The sequence below is a fragment of the Euphorbia lathyris genome, chromosome 8 (assembly GCF_963576675.1).
Source record: "Euphorbia lathyris chromosome 8, ddEupLath1.1, whole genome shotgun sequence".
NCBI classification, from domain to species: domain Eukaryota; kingdom Viridiplantae; phylum Streptophyta; class Magnoliopsida; order Malpighiales; family Euphorbiaceae; genus Euphorbia; species Euphorbia lathyris.
Window position 1 is genome coordinate 38,266,041 of NC_088917.1, and position 24,517 is coordinate 38,290,557.

At 36.4% G+C, this 24,517-nt stretch overlaps 2 protein-coding genes across 2 annotated transcripts; both read right to left on the bottom strand.

Annotated features, from left to right (window-relative positions):
• Positions 1-10,529: 10,529 nt before the first annotated feature.
• Positions 10,530-14,007, bottom strand: LOC136203339 (mitochondrial carrier protein CoAc1). The gene is made up of 7 exons (XM_065994461.1): positions 13,795-14,007; positions 13,092-13,593; positions 12,513-12,598; positions 12,224-12,431; positions 11,567-11,702; positions 10,927-11,246; positions 10,530-10,842 (listed from the first exon to the last, which is right to left on the bottom strand). Exons 2-7 carry the CDS (start codon positions 13,281-13,283, stop codon positions 10,753-10,755), a joined length of 1,032 nt encoding a protein of 343 aa, XP_065850533.1. The 5' UTR covers positions 13,284-13,593; positions 13,795-14,007; the 3' UTR covers positions 10,530-10,752.
• On the bottom strand, positions 13,411-23,162 carry LOC136203924 (protein DETOXIFICATION 29-like). The gene is made up of 3 exons (XM_065995146.1): positions 22,876-23,162; positions 22,311-22,782; positions 13,411-13,569 (listed from the first exon to the last, which is right to left on the bottom strand). The coding sequence occupies exons 1-3, from the start codon at positions 23,160-23,162 to the stop codon at positions 13,411-13,413; spliced, it is 918 nt and encodes a 305-aa protein (XP_065851218.1).
• Positions 23,163-24,517: the final 1,355 nt, after the last annotated feature.

Genomic DNA, 24,517 nt, shown 5'->3' on the forward strand with positions numbered 1-24,517 from the left:
AACAATTCAACACACTAAGGGAAGCAATTGGTATGTCAAATCCACTCTAACTAAATCTGTATTGAATAAATTGTCACATGAGTTGAACTTTGAATAATTGTGCAAATTCCATGTTGAGTAAAATATCTACTCCTTACTAAGCTTGAAAATGAAAAAGCCACCCTATGCTGAATTGACATATATATTGAGTGATGATACTGAGTAGGCATAAAAGCTGAGTAAACATCCTATACTGAGTAGATAAACATATTGAGTAATCACTCCATGCTGAGTGAATGCACATGCTGAGTGAGTGACGTATGTTGAGATAGAGAAATAATCTTCAAAAGTTAGGCACTCAATATCTAGGATGTTTCGAATTCTAGTAAAACCTAGTAAAAAAAAAACCCACTCGCATAAAGTGAACCTACACGTGTAAACCTCTGACACCTTGGGAAGACGCACATTAATGGCAAATCCCATGCGCCGAACATGTCATAATTGACAGAATTTGTGTCGGTTGAACCTCCCTAGGTAGAAATGGCTAGTTAATGATTAAGGGCCGTCGCAGATTTGTATAAAGTGGAAGAATCCCCACTCTTCATCCCTTACACATGTAATCTCCTAAAATCAAACTTTCTTCTCTCTAAAAACTTCAAAACCTTCAAAAATGGCTTCCGGCAAAAACAAATCCCCTAAAACTCAAACCACAGACAAATTCACTGACCACGCTGGTCCTTCAACGGAAATCAAAAGGACAATGATTAAGGTACACTCAAAGGTCAATAATCTGGAGGTTTTAAAGTGCCGATGGTTTTCTCCAAGTTTCGTCTCATCTGAGAAACCATTATGTGAATGGATCAAGAAGAACAAATGGAAAGGTCTCTTCTCCCTTTCAGGAACAGCTTACCCCAGGTTAGTACGGGAATTCTACTCGAATCTACGTGTTGATGCAGACGACTCTGATTACTTGGAGACCACTGTGAAGGGTCAGAAAATAGTCATAACCCCTGATTATCTAGCCACACTGCTAGAATTACCAGACGAAGGAATTCAATTTAGAACGACAAAAGAAAAAATACCAAAATCCACATCTGAAAAGCTAAAGGGGTTCTGTAAACCCAAAGATCATAAGGGGGAAATACCCAGCACCTGCATGGGTAAAGAACAAAAGATGGTCCACTTCATGCTGACCAACTTTATCTTCCCCAAACTCAGCTCAGCTTCATCCGCATCGAATTTCGAACAGTGCTTCATCTGGCACATGTTGACCTACACTCCATTCAATCTTCCTGTCTTTCTAGTTGGTGCGTTTCAACGAAGTGGTAAGAAACTCCGCTTGGGATCTCTAATTACCAAGATTCTTGAAGACAAGCAGATTGAGACGAAAAGTGAAACAAGTAGCTTGGGAAGTGAAATTACTGCAGTTCTGCTGGATGGACTGTTGTACAATCAACCCTTGAAGGGATATGAAGGAGCTGGAGATGCTGAAGAAGATGAAGAAGATGAGCAACAAGAAATTGAGCCTGAAGCTGAGCCTGCAGAAGAGGTTGATGCTTATGCTGAGTCACCAGAAACAGCTCAGCCTGAGAAGAAAAAGAAGAGGAAGATTGTAGAAACCTGCTCCAAAGACATTCATGTTGTCCCAAAGAAAGTAAGGCTTTCATCAAGACAGAAAGCTAAAGCCGACAAGGCTAAGGAGCATGATGAGAAAAGAAAGAGGCAAGAAGAGCCTGGGGATGAGAACAAAGAAACTCTAGAAACTCCTTTAAAGAAAAAGAAAAAGGGTAACTCTTTAAAGATAGTAGAAGCTGTCCCACTAGCCTCTACTCAACCTGAAGGTCATGGAATTGACCAAGAAGATGAGCAACACATTGAGCACCAACAAGTTAATACTGAAGAGGAAGAATACCCCAATGATAATGCTGAGCAGCAAAAGAAAGAAAGTAACGTTGTTGAGGGTCCTTTTGAGCAACCTGTAGAAGAGGAGACAGTTGCTACTGAGTCCAGTGAAGGTATTCGAACTGACCATTCACCGCCAAAAGCTGAGACACGGCGAAGACTCAAAAAGAAAGCACAAAAGCAAATTGATCTCATGGACGACTTTCCCATTGATGAGCCTGAAACTGACCTCTCTACAATCCAGTTCCAGTACTTTTCAAATAAAACCGAGTCACCACCAGAAGATCCAGTGGAAAAACAAGCCTATGTTACTCAGGATGAGGAACAAGCCAAAAACCCTGCAGATCCAATCCAAGATGCTCAAGGTAGCACACTTCCTGTCTCCACTTCCCCACTTCAAGCTGAGCAGATTAACTTATCTAATCAAGTTCCACCCCCAACACAACATGTTGATGATTCAGCTCAAGAAACCCATCAAAGTCCAGGTACCAATCAAGGTACTCAATCTGGCAGAGAACCAACTCCACCACCACCATCAAACTCTGTACCAGCCTCTGAGTCCAATACTGCTAAGTTTGCATACTTGAATGCTACTGAGTCTGGCCGACGTGTCATTGCTTCTGCTCAGTCCTTGCTTCAAGACTTCAATACTACTCAAGCTGATGGTCACCAATCCACTCAAGCTGAGTCCTCTCACCTGTCTGGTATTACTCAGCTTCTAAATGAACTTCGAGGGCTTAAGGATCTGGTTAGTGTTATCACTGCGGTTCAAACTCAGCAACCTAATCAAGAGCAAATCGCAAAACTGACTGAACTGGTGCTTACAATGGCCACTCATATGAATTCGCTTGAAGGCAAAATTCACCAACTGTCAGAAACTAATCCAGGGTATGTCACTTCCACTGAGCTTCAAAGCTACTTTGTAAAGCTAGCAGCAGAACTGACCACCTCTAGAGCACCTGCCAATCCTGAATCTGTTATGTCTGCTGAATTGCAAGACTGTTTTACCAAATTGAATGCTGAGCTAACAAAATTAAGTCCACCCGGCAATGCTGAGTTTGCTACCCCTGCCGAACTTCAAAAATGTTTCACCCAACTTCATACTGAGCTGACCAGTACACGTGATCTAGTATCCTCCTCTTCTCAGTGTACTATTGACCAATTGAGTGAGGCTGTCAGACTACTCAACATTGACCGAGCCCAAATGGATGTTGATCCCATTTCCAACACTGAACTCATGAGCTTTTCACAAGCTATCATGAAGGTAATGCGTATCAACAATGGCCAGCGCATGTTTTATGATTCTGCTCTGCTCAAACTATTCCATCAAGCTTTTGGTCAGATCACAAGCTCCCTCACCTGCCTGAGCAAATCTCATGAATGCCTCCTCAGTATGATCAGCATCTCTCTCAGGGTTCCTCGGCATATCCAGGATGATAGTGTGCCAGTCATTGATGGCTTGGGTGAAAGCACCAAAAGGCTCCAGCGCTACTCTCAGTATCTCTCCTCCGCAGCACGGAATGAAACTTTCCTCTACAAACCCGATGATGGCAAAACGGGGGAGACAAGTAAAGGAGGAACTCAGTCTCAGCCTGCAGGTACTATGTCTGGAAGCAAAGGAAAAGGCATTGCTCATGTTGATCCCTCAGCTCAAAGAAAGAAGAAGTAAAACTAGCTAGTCAGTGCCTAGAGACTTAGCTTCATATCCCATCTCCTGTCTTTGAATACTTAGTTGTCTACTGTTTAGGTTAATATGTTTTTTGTTGTTGTTGTTTAAATTCAATATCACAAGTATCAGTCTTCTTCCTGATCTGACTAATCAAGTTTGAACAAACGAATCAAAAAGGTTAAACACATTAACACTAAAAACTGAGAGACAACATCCTTCCAAAACAGAGTCAGTACACACAGATGTCTTAAGTCTAATCAAATTAGATCTTGGAAGGTTTAGAATAAATTAAGAAAAATTGTATGCAACCCTTACGGGGGAGTCATATCAAAAATATCAATCATGGGGCAACTTATAACTGAGTTCCGTAATTATGTATTTTGCCAACATCAAAATGGGGGAGTTTGTTGAAACACCTTTCCACAAGATTTTGATTTGACAAAATCATCCATGATTAAGAGGCAATTAAATTTAGATGCTTTGATTTAATTGTACTAATATGTTTGTTAAATATTGAGTGCAAAAATATATAAAGTTAAGACAGGACAAAAGTCAGCATAAACGAAGCTGAGTAGAACGGAACTCAGCATGACAGAATAGAAGCTGAGTGGAGTTAAAATTCAGAAGCAAAACGAAGCTGACTAAAGTTGAAGACTTCTTCAGGAGCGGTTAAACAGAACGGAGCTGACCTTGAAGGAACTCAGCATGAACGTTGAACATTCGAAAAGAACAAGCGAAGCTGAGTAACAGTCAGGACAGCATGAAGGATCCGTTCACTAAAAGACAAAGTCTGCCAATCTTCTGCACCAATAATTGGAACCTCGAAGACACCTAAAATACTAATTCCAAGAGTCATGGGACGTTGGATTATTGGAAACAGACAACTGGCACAAACAGACAAACCAGACGCTAGAAGACAAACCTGACGCCTGAAGAAAACAGAGAAATGGAATGGAGGTGCAGTCTGAAGCTTTCCAGAAATTGTTCCCCAAAAGAGCCGTTTTGATGTTAACAGTTAGGACATTTCAAAACAATCAAATCTACAGATTTCCTTCTACAAAAGGACAATCGAAAAACTTGGACAATTACTGAAGCATCGAAAGAAAAATACAAGAGAGAAAGTTTCAAAAGCACTCAAATAGAAAAAGAATCTTACACCGACTTTTCTATTCTATGTGTAAATGCTAGATTGATTTGTAATCATCTAAAGTGTTCTTTAGTTCAAAAAGAACAAGTCTGTGATCAATAGGAATATTGAGAGTGTAAAGCTGAGTGCTTGGTTGTAAGCATTTCAGTGGTAGAGAAATCTAGGTGCTGGGTTGTAGCACTTAGTAGGAGTTGAGTAGACGAATAGAGGAAGGTACTCTTGCATATTCAACTGCCTTGTAATCGGTTTTTGCTCTACCTTTAAAGAGCTCAGTATTGGATTCAAAAATCCTGGAGGACTCTGGGGACTGGACGTAGGCAGAGAGGCCGAACCAGGATAAGTGATACTGAGTAATCTCTAAACTCTCTCTTATAATTGCATGTGTTGTTTACTTTATTTACTCAGCATATAAATTGTCTAAGCTGATCTTGAGTACGTAAGTGGTGCTGAGTTAGAAGCTGACCTCAAAGAGTGTCAATTCTCAACTCACAAGAAAACAACTTTAGTCAACATCTGACTAAAGCTGTCTTCAAACATATCTCACCAAGCTGACCATAAGCTGAGTTAATAAACTCTCAAAATAACTTCCAGTCAGCTTAATTAAAACGCGAAAAAGTTATAATAGTTCCTAACCCCCCCTTGGAACTAATTACCAAGGACCAACATCGATGATATAGTTTCGGCAAACTATGTTATTAAATGACGCAGATCTAAAATCATATAGAATAACCCATAGGAGCGTCGATGTAGTCGAGATTCTCTACAACATATTCCATGATTCCTTATGTCGATTTCGGTATGCATACCCATAGAAACCGACTAGTCACTAGTCTCCATAAATAGTATCCAGAATAATGACTTCGATATCATGATGCGAAAATGACTTTACAATCACCCCATCCTTCTTCGTCTATAGCAGCACGAGACCTCCACTATAATCTCTGGCATGTACGACAAGACAACCTTCATACGAGAACTTTCTACTCAATCCTTCAATGTGAACTCTGTCTACTAATGTATCAATTAACAATACAATAGATGGTATGTGAGCTTTCAACAAATTTCCCAATGATCGAACTTCTGGGGGTTGCCCAAACCTCGACATTTCCAACTCAGACAACTCATAACTCTTAGTGGACCTACACTTCAAAGGTAATAGAGGAAGATTGATCTATAGTTTTTTTTTTTTTTGGAAAAATCAGCCTACGAGAATGTGATACTATCCGGTATCCCTTGGACCTACACTTTCTTCAACCCTTCCTTCGCTCTTCTTCTCTTCATATCCTCCAGTAATGCCATCTCTGCCTCCTCATTTAACGCTATAACCATGTCTTGTTCATTCACCTCTAACTTCTCAGCAATAGAAGCCCCAGTAATCACCATCTTTCATCCTCCAATTGGTTTCTCCCAAGATAAATTACTCGGACCGCTACCTCCTAAATTGTCGCTCCCACTCGGCTCCCGAAGCCAACGGAAAGCACCTTGATCACCCCCTCTCCTCATAGGTGGCCGGAGCCACTCACCCCATTCTTTCGTTATCTCATGTGCTAGTAGGCGGAATAATTTTTCACAGTATTTGTCTGTATGTCTAATATGGCCACAGATAACAGAAATTACATAGACTCTCATACTTAAACCAGATAAAGGACCATTTTGTAGTCGAACCTGTACCTTCTTACACCATTTTAAAGGTAGTCTAACATCTATTGATACCCGTATTCTCATAAATTGTCTCTGCATCCCCATGTTGTTGTTGATATCATATTCCTTAAACTTGCCAATAAAGTCATCAATTTGCCTGCCTATCACTTCCGACATACACCCGATAGGTAGATCATGCACATGAACCCAAATATCCACATGGTCTATTCCTAACTGCTCAGGTAGCTCCCTCGTCTTCCACTCCACTAGGACTATCATATTATTGGCAAAATACCATAGTCCCCCAGCCAATACCCTATCTTTGTCCACCATGTGAAAAAACTAAAAAATATAGAGGTTTGGAACAACCTCTGAAATAGCAACACCCCTTACAGGTCTCTATAAATCAGCAAGTTTGGTTTTCATGGTGAGAAAATTAACAGGTCGATCAATAAGGAATTTAGCCACCATGGATATCCTATTGCCATTCAAAATCCCCAGCTGAACCAATTCCATAAAATCAAATGTGTCTCTTTCCTCCGTAGATAATATTCTAGGTTTGCGAAAGCGCTTTCCATTTTTCTTACCGTCTTCCACCTCCCCCTATTCATTGCTAAAAACTTCCTTTGAACCTCGTAACTCCTAAATGCAATCTCTCAGTACACACCACAAACTAGAAGCATCGCCAGCAATGAGAATTCAGTCTCGCCAAAATCGGACCGCAACAAACAGATATTGCCGCCACACTCTTACTCCGACGAGAAGAGACACTCTCACGTAGGGGATGAAGAGACAGTTAATGCAAAGAAAATATTCTACTTCAACAATTCATTATTACTCAATAGAATTTGTTGGTCCAGGAAAAGGTAAACACTTTCGGCTATGTGTCAAAATTATACCTAATGAGAGTTAGTTGTATCATTTGATTTGATTTTAAGAAAAATTTAACCGTTTAATTGGGTTTTAAATCTTTTCATTTCAATATTTTATTCGGTTTAATTTTTTTTAACATATTTGTTAAGTAATTGTTGAAATTTGAAAATCTCCAAAATTTTAACCAATATAATTGGATGATATAATTGGTTGTTAGTTTGTTATTGCTTATCTAGGTAGAGTAACACCCAACCATTAGAGTGGTAACAACCAAATTATGTTTGTTACATAATTTAGTAACAAACTATTTGAGTCCCACATATCCCATCAATGAAAAAGAGTGTTATTTTTTGTTTTTTTTAATCAAAACTTTGAACTTTTAATTTTTTTTGGATAAAAAAATATTAATTGTATATAACAAGTGGGTTCTACAAAAATTAGAAGTAACAAAACTTACTTATTGTTGTTACTTTGGCTTATGTGGAACCAATAAGGGGAAATTTATAAATTAGTCCAATTAGAGACTCATTTACATATTTTGATTTATTCAAATATATGCTACCAAACTAGACTCTTAAGCTTCTAGAATACGCATAACCCCCCTCATTTCTTTCTAACTCTTGTCATTCTCTTCTCTCTTGAGAACGCCGGTGATTTGAAAACACAACAACGACCGATGAATGATTAGTAAATCTGGAAAGAATAAGGAACATAATATCTCGAAATCAAAGGTATGTCCCTTCCATATTTGTGTTTGCTTTCTTCTTCTTTATTTCGGATAGGTTTTAGGGTTTATGCATTGATGATGGACTTGTTGTGATATGTTTGGTTAGGCTTATGTATTAGTGTTTAAGGGCCACATTGAGGATTTGCGAACTAATTTGAGGTGTATATGTGTAATGAGTGTTGAATAACTTGTGATTTTTGGCGAAAGAAGTGTTTTGCAACTATTTACATTTTATGAATTTGCTTCGCATTTTATAAAACGCGAATAGATAAACCTATAAACCCTGAAATAGGTAGTTGTATATCTACAAATGCGATTACTTTACTGATATGTGAATCCCTTTTCAGCAAATTGGGTTTGCATATACCCAATTGTGAATGCTTTGATGATATACGGACATGTGATCTTCAACAATATAGTCGCATATCGATGAAATGCGATATCCAATACGTCGAATGTGATTCATATTTAGGCCTTTGTATCACATTTATGAAATGCGATGACATTTGTTAGATGCGAATAGTTCTATTTTGTCTAAACTGCAATTATATTGTGTGTAATGCAATTATATTCACTGAAATGCAAATTGTTTTCATTTTTATAGGTCCAGTTGTCAAGATAAAAGCGGATCCATCCTGCCTTGCCCAATTAATTAAAAACAAAACGAAAGAAATAAAAAAAACATGTTATGTTATTCAGTTGCAAATCCACCCTACCCTATAGATTCTCACATTGAGATAACATTCCACCCATGAACTTCATTCCCCATATCAAGTCCTAATTTTTCCACTTCTAACCTTCTCTGATATGTAGGTCCATCTTTTATCTTGCATGCTTATCGATTTAATGTAGGCCCAGTTTTTTTTTCTCCTGATTTTCTTATTTGACTCTTATGTTTAATGCATTTTTATTGTTGTTGTTGTTTTGTTATAAGAATAGATAAATTCTTGATTAAAAGCACAAGGACAAATTCTTATTCAAGTGAAAAAAATTGTTACTAAAAAATTGAGCGTCGGCTCATCTCGAGTTCTGGTTCTGCCACTGCATGAACTTATTGTGATATGTTTGGTTAGGCTTATGTATTAATGCTTAATAGGCATATTGAGGATTTACAAACTAATTTAAGGTGTATATGTGTGATGAATGTTGAATAACTTGTTGTTTCTGGCCAAAAAAGTGTTTTACGACTATTCGTATTTTATAAAATGCGAATTATACCCATAAACCCTGAACTAGGTAGTCGCATATATACAAATGTGATTACTTTGCTGATATGTGAATCCCTTTTCAGCAAACTGGATTCGCATATACCCAATTGCGAATACTTTGATGATATGTGAATAGGTGGTCTTCAACAATATAGTCACATTTTATTTTGCCTTTGCTTCTTTTAGTTGGATAATTAATCAATCATCTACATAATTTTGTTTCCCATATATATAAGCCTTTTTCAGATCGGGTGAGTAATGAAATAATTAGGACAAAAGTAGGGGTTACATCTATTGAGAATAAAATGAGGGAAAACCGACTAAGGTGGTTTGGCCATGTAAAACGAAGAGCGCTTGATGCGCCGGTTAGGAGGACTGAAGAGTGGCAAAGGGATGTAGTGGTGAGGGGTAGGGGAAGACCTAAGCAAACTTGGAGGAGGGTGATCGAGAGTGATATGAGTTTATTGGGGATTGAGGAAAATATGGTAGTGGATAGGACAGAGTGGAGAGGGAGAATTTGTGTCGCTGATCCGACTTGATTTCACGGTTTTATATGATGGTTCATGTTAGCCGACCCCGAATCATTTCGGGACTAAGGCTTTGTTGTTGTTGTATATATAAGTCTTTTTCACCCATCCTTTATATATTTAATAAAAATATTACCCAACAACTCTCAAATTTGTGTTACTGAGAAACACTCTATAGTGAGATTTACTTCTTTAGGCCCTTTAAAATAATTGTTTCAGTTATCTATTAGATTACTAATATTTAGTAAAATTATCATTAATTTTTATTAGTATGTAAAATGGTTAATATGAACATACTTTAATTCAATTAACAAATAAATATATAAATAAAATTCTAAAATTAACAAAAATAATGTAAATAATAATTATAATTACTGTTAAAAAAAAGAAACTTGTTTCCTTTTACGTTATCAATTTTCTCAAGGAAATAAAATGGTCATTAGTTAATTTGAATAACAGCACAAAAATTTAATAAAATTAATTGTTTATTGATCAAATAATCACTTGAATCTTCCAATTTGTTTTGGATTGCGAGTCAATATATAGTCCAACACGCAAATTGGCTAAAAAAATATTTATGACGATTATTTGGTATAAAGAAAGATACCCCGCAGATATTCAGGAATAACCAAAAATCAATGGGCACTGTCAACAATTATTGTAACTCATACATATTATGTATTCAAATAACAAAATACCACTTCTTCAAATCGAAACACGATTTTTTTTTTTTAATTTCTGCTGAAGAAGCTAAGGGAAAACACCCTCTTAATTTCCATTTAGCTTAATAAGATTTTGTAACAATGAGATATTTAAAAATTTAAAAATTTAAAAATTTAACTTGAGCTAACTCAACTTCTCAAAGTTAAATAAAATGCTTTGTGTAAATTGGAAAAATCAGCAATTCTATATATATATTCTACACTTCCTTGAGCTAAAGGAGACAGAGAACTAGAAATATGCCTATCCATCATTAAAATCTTCCATCTTTGTTTGCATTAAAAAACAAAGGGAGAGTAAAGCCTAAAATTGGTTTGAAAAGCAGATAACAAAAAGAAGACCTAAAATTGCACAACTACTTAGCCGGTAGACTTCTGTCGAGGTGGAATCCGAAGCCAAATCTTCATTGTGTCATATGCAGTAAACCCAATAGCCACAGAGGGAACAATCTGCATTGCATTGCATTATTATTAATAATCAAAAGGAAAATGAATGTTTTCAACACAATGAGCATTGCAAGTAAAGAGAATTACTTTGATATAATTAATGCTGAGGCCTGCAAATAACTGCTTCCATCCTTGATTGTTGACAATAGTGGATAAGCCATGCAAAGTGTTCCTATATCTGACACTGCCATCACCTTGAATTGAAGGTTGTAAATTCTCAACCTGCATCTGTCTCCTCACAACATCTAATGGGTATGTTAAGGTCTGCCCAAATAACCCAGCTAGAGCTCCACATGAAAGACGCATAACTATTGACTTTTGCTTCTCTTCTGGAACACGTCTCTTAAGTTCCTCGTATATGTAAAACTTCAAACCAGCATAAGGAAGGATCCCAGTAAGAGTTGGACCTGCTCAACCAACAATTATTGTTGACCATCAACTCATTAACCATTAAAATTTTGAGGAAAGCTACTATCATAATCAGCCTAGATAAAGAAAACTATCCATTGGAATAGAAAATTCAAGATCAATTGATGATCGATCACTAATCAGGTAGGTCAGGTGAGAATGAGCATAACTTGGCCCAAGCTGATCCCCACTTAAGGACTGACTTGGCCCAAGCTGACTCGTGCATCTTAAATGTCATGCACATAGGACCTGGATAGACAAGCTGCCCCACAATCACCTCATGCTATGAATGTTTCTCAACACTGAAGCAAATACTGACCTACTCCACGATACAGTGCACGTGTTCCCCCTTCCTTGTAGACACTTGTAAGTACATCTTTTAGACCACCATAAACAGGTCGTGCATACACCCTCTTCATACTTCCTTGGGAAATCATCACGCTTGTGTTCGAGACCTATACACCCATCAAAATGAAATAAAAACAAGAAAAAACTTATAATGCCACATCTCTCTCTAACATTAAAAATAATTGTCATATCACCTGTCTCTAACATGTTAACAATAATTGAAGAAATGTTAATAGGTAGTAGGTATATTTCCCCAAAGAATGGAGTGCAAATTCTATGAGTTAATAGACTGATATTTTTATTTAAAATAAAGGTGCCATGATTTCATAATTTTTAGTACACCATCATAGGAAAGAGTTTAATCAAAGTAACCTTATCACAAGAGAAAACTCAAATAACAAGATCCTTTCAGAAAATAGCAATTCATGATCATTATCAACAAAGCCAGAAATCAATTCATTGATTAACAAAGCAAAAACCAGTATATTAACACTAAAATGCAGATCAATCACAAATAAAAAAACATTGATAATTAGCATGCCTTAACAGCACAATCCGCATGACTTTCACCACAATCAAAAAAAGGGAAATGCCTCAGCAACAAGCAAGAAATCAAGCAAGTAATTACCTGATAAGCAAGTTTAGTACGAGCCAAATCTAAGGGATATGTACACAAAACTGCTGTTCCTCCTGCCACTGAACCAGCTAATAAATCTATAACAGGTCCTGAACCCAAAGCTGGACAATTATTCAAGATCCAACAGCGATACTGCTCGTATGCCATGAAATGTATGGCTGCATAAGGAACAATCCGAATGACACTAGCCCCATTACCCCTATGAGAAAAATATGAATAGATTATTACAAATTTCTTAGTCGTAGAAATAGAAGTAGCATAAAGAAACACTAAAACTCACTTATAAAAGCCGATGAATCCCTCATGCTTGAATAGTTTCTTCAATGACTGAGACACCCCAAGAGATTGAAACCCTGCAGTTCTTGTCTGTAAAATGAGGAAAAGAGTTAGTAAAACTACCAAAATAAAAAATAAAAAATGATTTGAGAAATTTTGCACCATACAGTTGTTGAAACAACTGAGGAGTATAGCATGACAATGACAAACCTTATCAGCAACATGCCTAAGGAGAACCTGATTTGCATGTTATAATCTTCCTATAAAGACTCCATATTGATTATCGTATATCAAAATAATAACTTACAGCAAATTACTTAAATCAAGCATTTCAACAGATATCAATTTTGAATGATCATGAAATATATAACTGAGTAGCATTCATTCAAAGGAAAAATGAGACATCTCAAGGACTAGCATTCATTTGTACAAAAAACATTTTCAGCAAAAAAAGCACATATGAAACAATATCCTCAAGACCGTTGCTCCCAAAGACAAAAGGCAATTCGGTCCAACAACAATTATAGTCGTAGACAATTCACAGAAAATGCACAAATGGTTTTTTAGGAGCAAGAAGCTTCACCTGCAAAAGTATTTTAGTCCTTTCAAGAGGTGCAACAGCAGTCTTAGCAAATCCCCCAGCAGCTCCACCAGCAATAAGCTCCTTAACATAAACAGGCACAGTATCAAGAAAACAAACCTCTCTGCCATTGGGGGAACTGTTCACTAAATTTGCCATGCTAGCAGAATACGTAGACCCTTGCGAAGAACTCATCTCAAAAATTTCAGCTCAATCCACAGATAAGTTGATAAAGTTAAGAAATAAGAATTAGCCACCCTGCAGCTTGAAAAATTCCTTATCCCATCTATCTCTAGGGATACAAAAAGAAAAGGTTTTTTGTTCAATTGGAAGTTTCAATTGCCTGAGAACACCCAGCGATGAATTGGGCAAGTTCACAAGCAGATTCTCCTCTCCAACAATAACAAGATACATCAACTGATTCGGATAACCAATCACAGAAATCAAGGTAGCTTTTCAATTCTGCAAGTCTCCCATGGATCTATGCCGATAACCAAATCAAAATCTAAAAAAAAGAAAAATAGCGAAAACAGAAACCCAAATCAATCGACATAAAATAATCAGCGAAACCCTGCTATTGAATTGATCCAATAATGATGATAATAATAATAAAGGGGATGCAATGAATCTACTCCTCAAATCAAACGCATTACATAGTCTAAAAAAGAAAGAAAGCTTTAGGCATGAATTAGGTGAAAAAACCTACCAGGAGGACAGATAACGTGAAAGAAGATGAGGATTGAGCAAAAGCGAAGAGCGTGTAATAGAATCGGTTGCCTTGCCCTCCTTCAACTCCAGGAAGGAGGTGTTTTTCTTTTTCACTTTTTCAGTATTTCTAGCAGTTTGTGGTGCGAGTATCCCGTCTCGTGTTGTTTCTTTCCTGAGTCCTAGGGGAACGAACGGGGGATCCTATTCCATCAATTTCAATATTCAAAACGATTTTTGACTTTTTCTCCAATTATAACATTCCACACCTTATTCTATTCTAATGCGAATTGATAACTCAAAATGTATTTATTTCTATTATTTTTTGAACGGAATTTATTATTATTATAAAAAATAATTTGTGATTTATATTTTGTTATTTTATTTGTGATTTTTATTGCGTTTTTTATTTATTTCTATCCATGTGGATGTAGGATTTTATTCCTCCTCATTTTCTTGTTTTTTTTGTTTGAAATACCTCATTTTCTTGTTCTATTTATATTGTTTCATAATGAAATATGATATTTTATAAAAAAATTATTATTATTAACTAGTAGTATATTTTAAGAAAAAGTATAAAAAAAAACTATATAATTTCATCTATTTACAAATAGTGGAATATTGTTTTACTTTTTACAAAAAGATTTTATATATTTTACATAGTTAGCCAAATATATGGTGTTAGTTTTTAATAATATGACATATTAATAATGTGTGACACGCTATTAGTCGTTTTTTTACAAACTATGTAAGTAAATACTATCTTTTGTAAAACATGCGAATCAATGAAATTATAAATATATATTTCGCTTTTTTCTATATTTAAAGAGTCAGATTCCTAATAATTCAACTTACTATTTTTTAATGCAAATGGAAAACTTAGAATCAATACTTTTTTAAAAGAAAACAAAAATAAACACCAACCTAATCAATACTTTTTTTTAATTATGAAAGTTTTGTTGTATTTAAGGCTATAAATAAGCCAAGACACTTATTAGCAGCTTATCAGTTGGATAAAAGACGGGAGAATTTATTGATTATTTGATAGACATTAAACGAGACATTAAACGGAAGAATTTATTGAGTTACATTAATGTTAGTGATAAATTTATAACGAATGTTTTGGTTTCGGTATGTATTTAATATGACCGGGATAATAAATGAGGAGACTTTATTGGTTACGTTAGTATTTGTGTGTAATTATGATGAATACTTGGATTTCTATGTGTATTTAATGCGATCGGGGACGGGGGTTACAAAATAAATTTTTAAACGAGCTGAGTTTGAGCATGATGTTGAGATTGTTGGTCTCATGTAACGTGATAGTATTAGTTCCAAGGGGGATTAGGAACTAATTAAACTTTTTCTTAATTAATGCTGACTTAATTTAAGATTTTATGATTTAACTCAATTTCAGGTCAGCAAGGCTGAGTATGATGTGAGACAGCTTTAGACAGACACTGACTAGAGCTGTTTCAATCGTGAGTTGGGAAGTAACACTTAAGTCAGTTTCCAACCCAGTACTCAGATTACTCAGCTTCAGTGTGTACAAATTATTTTACTGAGTAATGTTAAGCAAGCAGCGTATACATATATATATATATATATATCAAGAGAAAGAGTTAGAAGTTACTCAGCAGACTTATCCTGGTTCGGCCTCTCCGTCTACGTCCAGTCCCCGGAATCCTTCCAAGCTTTTTCAATCCTCTACTGAGCTCTTTAAAGGTAGAGCACAAACCTTTTATAATAGCAACTGAGTATGCAAGAGTACCGTCCTCTATTCCTCTACTCAATCCTATCTACCACTGAGTACTGTAACCGAGTACTCAGCTTCTCTTTACCACTAAGTACTATAACCGAGTACTCAGCTTCTCTAACCTTTTACAGATGATACAAGATTTGTTCTCACTTAGTGAAGAACACTTTAGATGAATAAAATCACTCTAGACTTTTACACAAAGATGGGAGTTGGTGTAAGAGCTTGCTTTTTTCTTTTCAGACAGCTTCTATTTTGGATTTTGCAAGTGAATTGACTTGATAAAGATTCGCTTGTCTGTCTTGTATGCTTGTATGCGTATTTTTTGATCCAAGTGATGAATTGGCCTTTTTATAGTGATCTTGAGGTGCCAATGATTTAAATCCCGACATAGCTGTTGTGGGAAAACGGTCTTCATTCGTCATCACTTGGTCAGCGGTCAGTGCTGCAGGCCAATCCTGTCTTCTGTTTTCGTCAGGAGCCAGGTTTGTCTTCTAACGCCAGGTTTGTCTTCTAGTAATTTATCAGATGGTCCATGCTTCTCGAAAAGGTCCTTCCGACAGATTTCTGAGTCTTCTGAATTATGCTCAGACTTTGTCTTCCAAGTTGACGGATCATTGACGCTGACCTGACGACCACTCAGCTTGACGTAGCGGTTTTGCCTTCAAGCTTTTCTGAAGAAGACATTTATTTTTTTGAAGCTGAGTTGCATTCTTACTCAGCTTCTGTTGTGTGACTTGCGTCTGCTGACTTTTGGCTTTCTTTTATGGATGTTCAATTCTTGTTCTTATTACTTAACTTACTCAACATTGAACAAACACATTAGTACAATTAAATCAAAGCACTTAAATTTAATTGTTTAATCATGGGATTATCTTAAATAATTTTGTCAAATCAAAATCATGTGGAAAGGTGTTTCAACAGAGGCTCGATTCCTAAACAAGCCGAATTTGGGTATGAAAAATTCTATTTATAAGTTTGCGAGCAGACTCGGATATGGGTTCGTAACCAAACTTATGAACAAGCTTGATTATAATATCCATGAGCAGGCTCACGAGCAACTTGAGTTCGATTTTTTTAATAATAGTATTTCTATAAAAGGAAAATGTAAAACTATTTGTGTTAGTTTTGTAGGTTTCAAATTAAGTAGCTTATGAACATAATTAATCAGATATTCGCGAGCAAAGTTCATGACCATAATTAATGAGGCACTGACGATGAGCTATCCGAAACAAATAAGCAAGATACTCGCAAGCAGATCACGATCATATAATTTTCTTAATGAACTGAGCTCGAACATAACATTGAACTCGAACTTGTCCATTTTCTATCAAACTGGGCATGAGCAGATCAAAACTCATTTCGACTCGATTACAATCCTAACTATATCGAGTTATAATGAAATAATATTCCATCTCTATCACTTTTTTAGTAAAATACCTTTATCGCCTCTAAATAACAAGGCCATTATGATTCTAAATTTAATTCATTGACATGAAAACCCGTTACATTATATAATTATCAAATTAATAAAATCTTTCAAAAAATTAATAAAATTGTGATATAAACAAATTTGACTACATCAAAAGTTAAAAGATTATTCACCTCTGTTGAGCTCGTGTAGCTTTTTGACCCCTACAACAAATCTCTCCAGCCTCCTTCCGAAGAGCCATATGAGTCCTCTGTTGAATCAACTTTAGCATCTATTTGTAGTTCCATTGAACAAATTAGTTGATCAAGAGATCCTAACCTACTCGTTCCTCGGCAATCAAATCCTTCAGACCCTTCCAAGTACTATGGCTACAAGGATCCACGTTACAGGTAATATTGAAATGGAACCCCCCCCCCCCCCCCAACATATATACCATCTTCAATTTTAGGATTCCCCTTCAACCAAAACCAATTCGTCTTTGATGCTTGACACTTTACAGTTTCTCGGTCAAGAGACCCTTCCGATGAGAAACCATTTGCCAATATGACACATCATCCACTGACTTTTACGTAGGATTTCAACAAGACTGAAACAAAGCTTCATCTAGGTTGATCTTGATGTTGGCAAACAATTCAAGCAAGGCATTGAGTGAGATCTAGCATAAATAGAGATTGAACTCTTTCAAGACATTCACTAATCCATCAGAAATAGGAAACCTAAGCCCCCATTTCAACAAAAGGGTGAACACCCTCATTTCAACAGAAGGGTGAACACCCCTACTTGGCCATCATATCCAAAATCTTCATATTGATCTTCAGATGGAAAACTTGTTTCCATCTTAACAAGCTCAGAGAATATAGCCACGATGTTAATGAGTTCAATGACGGTTAGGGTTGAAGGTTGTTCCCAAACTTGGAAGTTCGATTTCTTGGGAGCGGTGGATTTCTTAGAATCTATTTTCAATTTTGACTTTCTAGGAACCATTCCCATCTTGTGAATGTTAGCAAAAGTAACAAATCCTTCAACAATATAGCAACAAGAGATTTTACTAAAATTCTTATGGCTCCATGTCTCCATACAACAAAATGAATCTAAAAAAAGGCAAGAAGAGGGCAAAAGGTACTTACTAAATCTTGGAGAGAGAAAACTTGTAGAGGGCTTGAGGAAGAAATCAGTTCGGAAAAATCTCTTAGAACCCCCCTTTATTATAACTACCGTAAAAGATACCAAAGTTGTAACGACCGTAAAAAAGGGTATTATTATATAGTTGCATGTAAATATTTGAAATGGGAATCTTAAAATAATTAGTTGAGGTTATATAATTAATTTAGGGTCAAATGGGAGACCCATTTACATATTTAGGTCATTTACCCAACCTACTACTGATGCGCCTCAAGCTATCGGTGAATTGAGACTCACTAAGGGATAAGTGTACTCCGTCGTTATCAAGTAATAATCTGGACAAGTCCAGGTATCGAATCCACGGGATTTACTCCTGTAAGTATCGAGCTACTCAATTTCTAGTGTTATCTATGCTTTGGGGGGTTTAAGCTTGGTTTTGTTTCTATATTAATCTACTCCTAGCTAAGTTATTCTACTCCTAGGTGATCTTTCAATAATGTAGTTACCCGAAGGGATGTGGAATGATACGATAATAATGAATTCAACCTAATTTGCTAATCACTTGATAACCTAATCTAAGTCGTTTTTGCCTAAGGCGATTAACCCTACTTATCCTTATGTGGTTCCTAGTGCGTGATTCCCTTGTAAGGCCGAAACTAGCTCTAAGGCTCAGTAATTTGGGCTTAATCTTCCACAGGGTCGTCAATCCTACATGCTCTGACTAGGTCAGATTCAGCTCGCAATATGTGCCAACTATGTATTTGGATTTATGAATGAGTTAAACCAATTAAGCAAAGTGTGAGACAAAGATTAAATGATACAAATAATTGAATAAACAAGAAACTTGAATTAATATTAAAGATGGAGAAATTATCACGAAGTTACAATGAGCCTAGGATTCATAGACTGTATCAAGAGGTAACAAGATATAAAAGAGTAATAAAATCCCTTTCAGGGAACCTGTCTACCACTACATGCGTCTTTCTTGGACTTAAAGATGGAACCTTGAATAATCCTCGGGGAGCGGAGCTTGAGTGCTCTTCAATGGAGGGTGAAGGAGATGAAGGAGATGGAGAGGATTCTTCAAGGGGGAAAGCTAGGGTTTTACAATTAATGAAAGATATCTAATTTACATTGATAAATTTCTATTTATAGTTGCGGTCTGAGTCCCAAATCTAATCGAATTTGTTTCCTGTTGCAAGTGGGAGAGTTGGGGTCAGATCGTGACATCGTGGGGCCAGGAATCAGTCAAAAGACTGATTCTCGAGGTCCAGCTTGGTGCGAGAGGCCAGCTCGCCAAGCTGGCCATTGCCAGCTGGCCGTACTGGCAGTGCCAGCTCGCCGAGTTGGCCTAAAATGGCCAGTTTGGCGAGCGACAAGTGCCCAAACGCTCCGAGTGACTGTCGGGGGTCCCCGAGACACGATTTTCGCCTGAATTTGTTCCTGTTTTGACCTGTACACGCACATAAACTCCAAACGACATTAGTTTAGAGGCTAAATTGACCCACCAATTGCTTAATTTCAGTAAAAACTCCATTTGGTGCGACTTTTGGTGGATCATTTAGCCATAATAAATAATTGAAAGTTAACATACGTGCTAATTTGGCAGTATTTGCCCAAAAACGATCAGAAAACGAACTTAAACTACAAAAGTAAATAAAACATATACAAAATCTAATTAACACTCACACATGCATAAAAATACGAGAATTGCTCGCTTATTGAAAGAAAACTAAACTAAACCATCCTAAAAACCGTACCTAAAGATAGGGTTTTTTACCCCTATCAAACCTCCTCACACTTAAAACTTTACTTGTCCCTAAGTAAACTAAAAACTAAACCCGCAATCACTAGCCAAGCTAGAAAAACCTCCTGGTTTTACTAGGTGCCTGATACAATTTCGAGCATCTGTAATTATATGTATTCGTAAGTACAAAATAGAGACACGATATCCAAAAGCTGCATTTCAATTATCACATGTCATATTCTTAAGAAAAAGATACATGTTCAATTAAACGAGCTTAAGGGGATAGCTAAGTAAAACATCTCACCATAGGTAGTTCACTCAATTCACACAATATTTAGTGGCTAAAGTGTTTACTCTTGGCTTATGTTCTTGCTTAGGATTACGTTGACTTTGCATGTTCATCCGAGTTCCTCTACTTTGCTACATGACTCTGACAATATCAAAAACCGCCTCGAATTGGGGTTGTAATGTGATTAGAAAAGGTTACAGGTACAACAAGGGTTAGAAGTTCTAGCGCTAGAAAAACAAGGTTAAATGGCTTTAGCAAATATGAAGTGATTGAGCTTTTTATTTGATTTTAAGAACTGGGAAATGATGTTTTCCCTTTTGTTCGTCTCTTTTCTTTTTCTTTTTAATAATAATGCTCGTTCACCTCTTAGCCTTTTGGCTTGCTCTTATAGTGCCATGAACAAAAAAAAAGCGCTAGAATAAAACAAAGATTCAAGATGAGTTTTGCAAAAATTTGGGTTAGGTAACAAACTAAGTGATAGTTTGCAAAAAAATAAGGGTTAAAAATAAAGAAAACTACAAACTACAAAAGTTAAGGCTCAAAGGGGCTTCCTAGAGTGGATGAAAAAGATAAAAATAAGGTAAAGAAAAGGTTAATTCTAATGAGGCTGATTCATCGTCTATTATCTCAAATCAGTGCATGCAGATTCAACTCAGTATTAGGCGCAAAATCTGTAATCTTCCACAAGTCAAAGCATTCACACAAAAATATCAAGAAAGAGAGTTTTTTGATGTTCGCTCTTAGGCTCAAATTCAACTCATAATTCTTTGGGTTTCAATTTTGTGCTTATTAGTTCTCCCTAAGCTCAAATTCAATATCACATGTCTTCAATCCTTAAGTTATCTACCTAAGTACTGATTTTACATTTCTTCAAAAGTAGGGTCTAAATGCAATCTTTAGCTCATGCGTTTACAGATACAAGGGTTGTGTCCCACACCTAAACTAGTTGTCATGCAATTTTAGATTCGGTTCTCAGTCCCCAGAAACAAATAACGAAGTTTAGCTTCGAAGGAAGTTTGGTTTTTAGGTCCTAACACATGCAAAAACATGCAACAACACAAAATAAAATCCAAAAATACCAAAAACTAAACTAGACACGACGCAACAAAAATTTAAAAATTTGTACAATTTTTGCAAGTTTGTCTACCCCTCCTCCTCACACTTAAATCTTGCAATAAGTTCCAACATTGCAATTCAAATAATAAAGCTCATGTGTAAAGAGTTAGGGTGGAGAAGACAACTCGCTGATTACCTTGCAATTGCCAAAAACTTGATGATTGGCGCTGCCGGGTTTTTTTAAGCAGAAATCTATAATTGAAGAAAAACAAACCTGAAAAGTTTAATTAAAACTTGGGTTGACTCCCAAGAAGAGCTACGTTATAATCGGTGAGCTCGACGTAGAATTCCCTCCTAGTGTATGCTTCCATTCGCGTGTTAGGAATTCAAATTCCTAAATAAATAATCCGTACCTGCAAAACGGATTATTAGTTTCAAAGAAATTTAATAAAAATAAAGGACACAATTTAAATAAGTTATGAAAAAGTTTAGTTTGCTTCATTTTTTATTCCCTTGATAAATCAAAGAGAATGAAAATTTCTGGACTTGGAGCAAAACCGAACTCTTCTATTTTTGGATTCTTCTCTAGAGGCTCAATTTCAACTGGTTCCACAATTAATATTGAAAGTTTTGGTTTCTCATACTTAAGGATCAGTTCTTCATTGTTACTGGGAAAAGATATTACCTTATCAACCTGACCTACCAATTTGGGTTCTTTAATTGATTCGTCGACGGTTGAATCAACTAGGATCCCTTTTTGTATGCATAAATTTTTAAGGGAAAAGTACAAAAATAAACCTTGTGGTTACGGCTATTTTCGATTGCAGGCTTGTGGTTTAAAAATTTACAAAATGGTATATTGAGGTTCATTCCGTTAGCAAACACATACCAAATTGACTAACGGTGTTAAAAGTCAAAAGGAAAATAGTTAATTTGGTCCTTATATTTATTTATTTTATAAATTAACCCCCTTATTATTTAATTTTCACAAACAAACCCCAAAATAAAAAATAAAAATCAATTTCACCATCTTCTCCATCTCTCCATTTCTTATATTTCTTCTTCTTTCCCTCTCTTCTCTCTCATCTTTCTCTCTCTAAATTAATAAAGCTCACATTTCTTCCTTTTCGATCTGCAGTTAGTTTGTTTGGGTAAATAAATTGACATATATCAATGAACCACCACGCTGCATTTAACACCGCCGCAGCACCCGCCATTCCCCACCCCAATTTCAGCATAAACAACCAGCTGAATATCACATGTAATATAAGCGCTGATCCTGCAATTACCGCCATTACCATTATTTTGCTTTGCGCCTGTAAAAATTTCGACATCGGAAAGTTCAGAGTGTATGCAAATAACTGAGGTATCATATACAGAGCGAATAATCCCACTGCCGATGATATAGCTTCCGTTTGCCCGATTGCCTTCAAGATGTTTGTTGCAAAGACATAGAGAAGACAAAGAAACGAAGTTGTGGTACCGAGAATCACCCAAGATCTCTGCAAATAAACTCCTAACATGTCGATTTTACCTGCGCATAATGCTTGCCCACATAGCGTTTCGAGCGCGCTTCCCATCCCGAGCTGTCGATTGAATCAACATTAGTTTAATTCATTTTTGTGAATCGAAGGAAAATAGTTCAAATTTAATCGAGTTTTAGGGAGTTTTGATTGTCCTATGGCACCAAACGAAAAGCCAGCGATGACCAAGTTCTCGACAGAGATGGCGGCGAGATCTAGAGTGCCGACTTGGCCGGCGAAAGTTTGAGTGACGGCGCCGAGGGAGTATTGACAGATTGATGTGAAGATTGCTGGAGCAGCGAGGAACCATAGTTTCTTTGACTCTTTGGCGAATTCTAGAACGAAATCACCGGGGTCGTTGATGGTGGGGATGTCATCGGCGCCGACAATAAAGGTGGAGAAGGAATTTGAAGTGTTTACATATGTGGCACAATCTGTCCACATCCTGAGGAAAAGGAACAGTTCCGGCCTTTAAACTCCTGTTTACATGCATCGTACAGCTTCTGCAAGGCTATGGGAGCTCTTGCTCCACTTTTTTTTGAATAATTTTCCTTCTGCGTCTTTTCTTCTTAATAACCCTGTTTCAATATCCTACTTTGTGCGAGTAATTTCTCGATTCAACTACTCCTTCAGTTATCATTGATCGGATCTAAAATTACTCAAACAAACTAACTGCTGGAAGAAATATGAGCTTTATTAATTTAGAGAGAGAAAGATGAGAGAGAAGGGAGGGAAAGAAGAAGAAATATAAGAAACGGAGAAATGGAGAAGATGGTGTATTTGATTTTTATTTTTTATTTTGGGGTTTGTTTGTGATAATTAGATAATAATGAGGTTAATTTATAAAATAAATAAATATATGGACTAAATTAACTCTTTTTCCTTTGATTTTTAACACCGTTAGTCAATTTGGTATGTGTTTGCTAACGGAATGAACCTCAATGTACCATTTTGTAAATTTTTAAACCACAAGTCTGCAATCGAAAATAGGCGTAACCACAAGGTTTATTTTTATACTTTTTCCAATTTTTAATTGAAGATACAAATCATCAGTTTGATCTTCGTGAGTAGATAGGAAGTTAAGAAAATGCGTAATATACTCCTTATTTCCATTGTTCTGAGCCATTTTCTCAAAAAAGAAAAATCATTAGAAATAACAATAAAATTTAAAAACAAATATTCACAAAAAAAATATTCATAAAAAGTTCTTAAACTAACAAATTCGACCTTTGGTTCGATATTGCTGGAAAATAAATCACCGGCAACAGCGCCAAAAACTTGGTGCGTCTCGAGCTGTCGGTCAACTGAGACTCACTAAGGGATAAGTGTACCCCGTCGTTATTGATGCTCGTAAAATATATAGCAATAAATAGGACAAGTGTATCCTATCGCAACAAGTAATACAGTGCTTAAGCACGAGATCGAACCACAAGGACTACTATCCTAATCAGTTAAATTCAATTGGGAATCTGTCTATTCAGCTGGGTTACAAGCAATTTTGTGTTTATACTAATAAATTAAATGACTAAACTAAGAAAGCAGTAAACAGAACGAGCCGCAGGGTGGATTGTGATTAATGATAGTTACAACCTAGGAAGGGGATTCCATCGGTTAATTCCTATGAATGGGATTATAGGGGTTCAGGTTCAAGTTCGATTAATGATTGAAGGTAATTGCCCTAAGTGAAGGACGAATGTGATCAGTATTGCCCTTTCTATTCACATGTATTCGGGTGACGGCTTGATTAGGCATATACCCTAGGACATGCAAAGCGTTAGGTTCATTGGCAACTAAGGCTT

Excerpts from the sequence above, each read along its gene's own strand:
- LOC136203339 (XM_065994461.1), bottom strand. The coding sequence starts at position 13,283 with ATGAGTTCTTCGCAAGGGTCTACGTATTCTGCTAGCATGGCAAATTTA. Across the intron at positions 12,432-12,512 it reads GGATTCATCGGCTTTTATAA|GGGTAATGGGGCTAGTGTCA; the intron begins GTGAGTTTTAGT and ends TTTTTCTCATAG. Across the intron at positions 11,703-12,223 it reads GTACTAAACTTGCTTATCAG|GTCTCGAACACAAGCGTGAT; the intron begins GTAATTACTTGC and ends ATGGGTGTATAG.
- LOC136203924 (XM_065995146.1), bottom strand. The coding sequence starts at position 23,162 with ATGTGGACAGATTGTGCCACATATGTAAACACTTCAAATTCCTTCTCC. Across the intron at positions 22,783-22,875 it reads GGCTTTTCGTTTGGTGCCAT|GCTCGGGATGGGAAGCGCGC; the intron begins AGGACAATCAAA and ends ATTCAATCGACA. Across the intron at positions 13,570-22,310 it reads CAGATCGAAAAGGAAGAAAT|ATCCATGGGAGACTTGCAGA; the intron begins GTGAGCTTTATT and ends TTATCGGCATAG.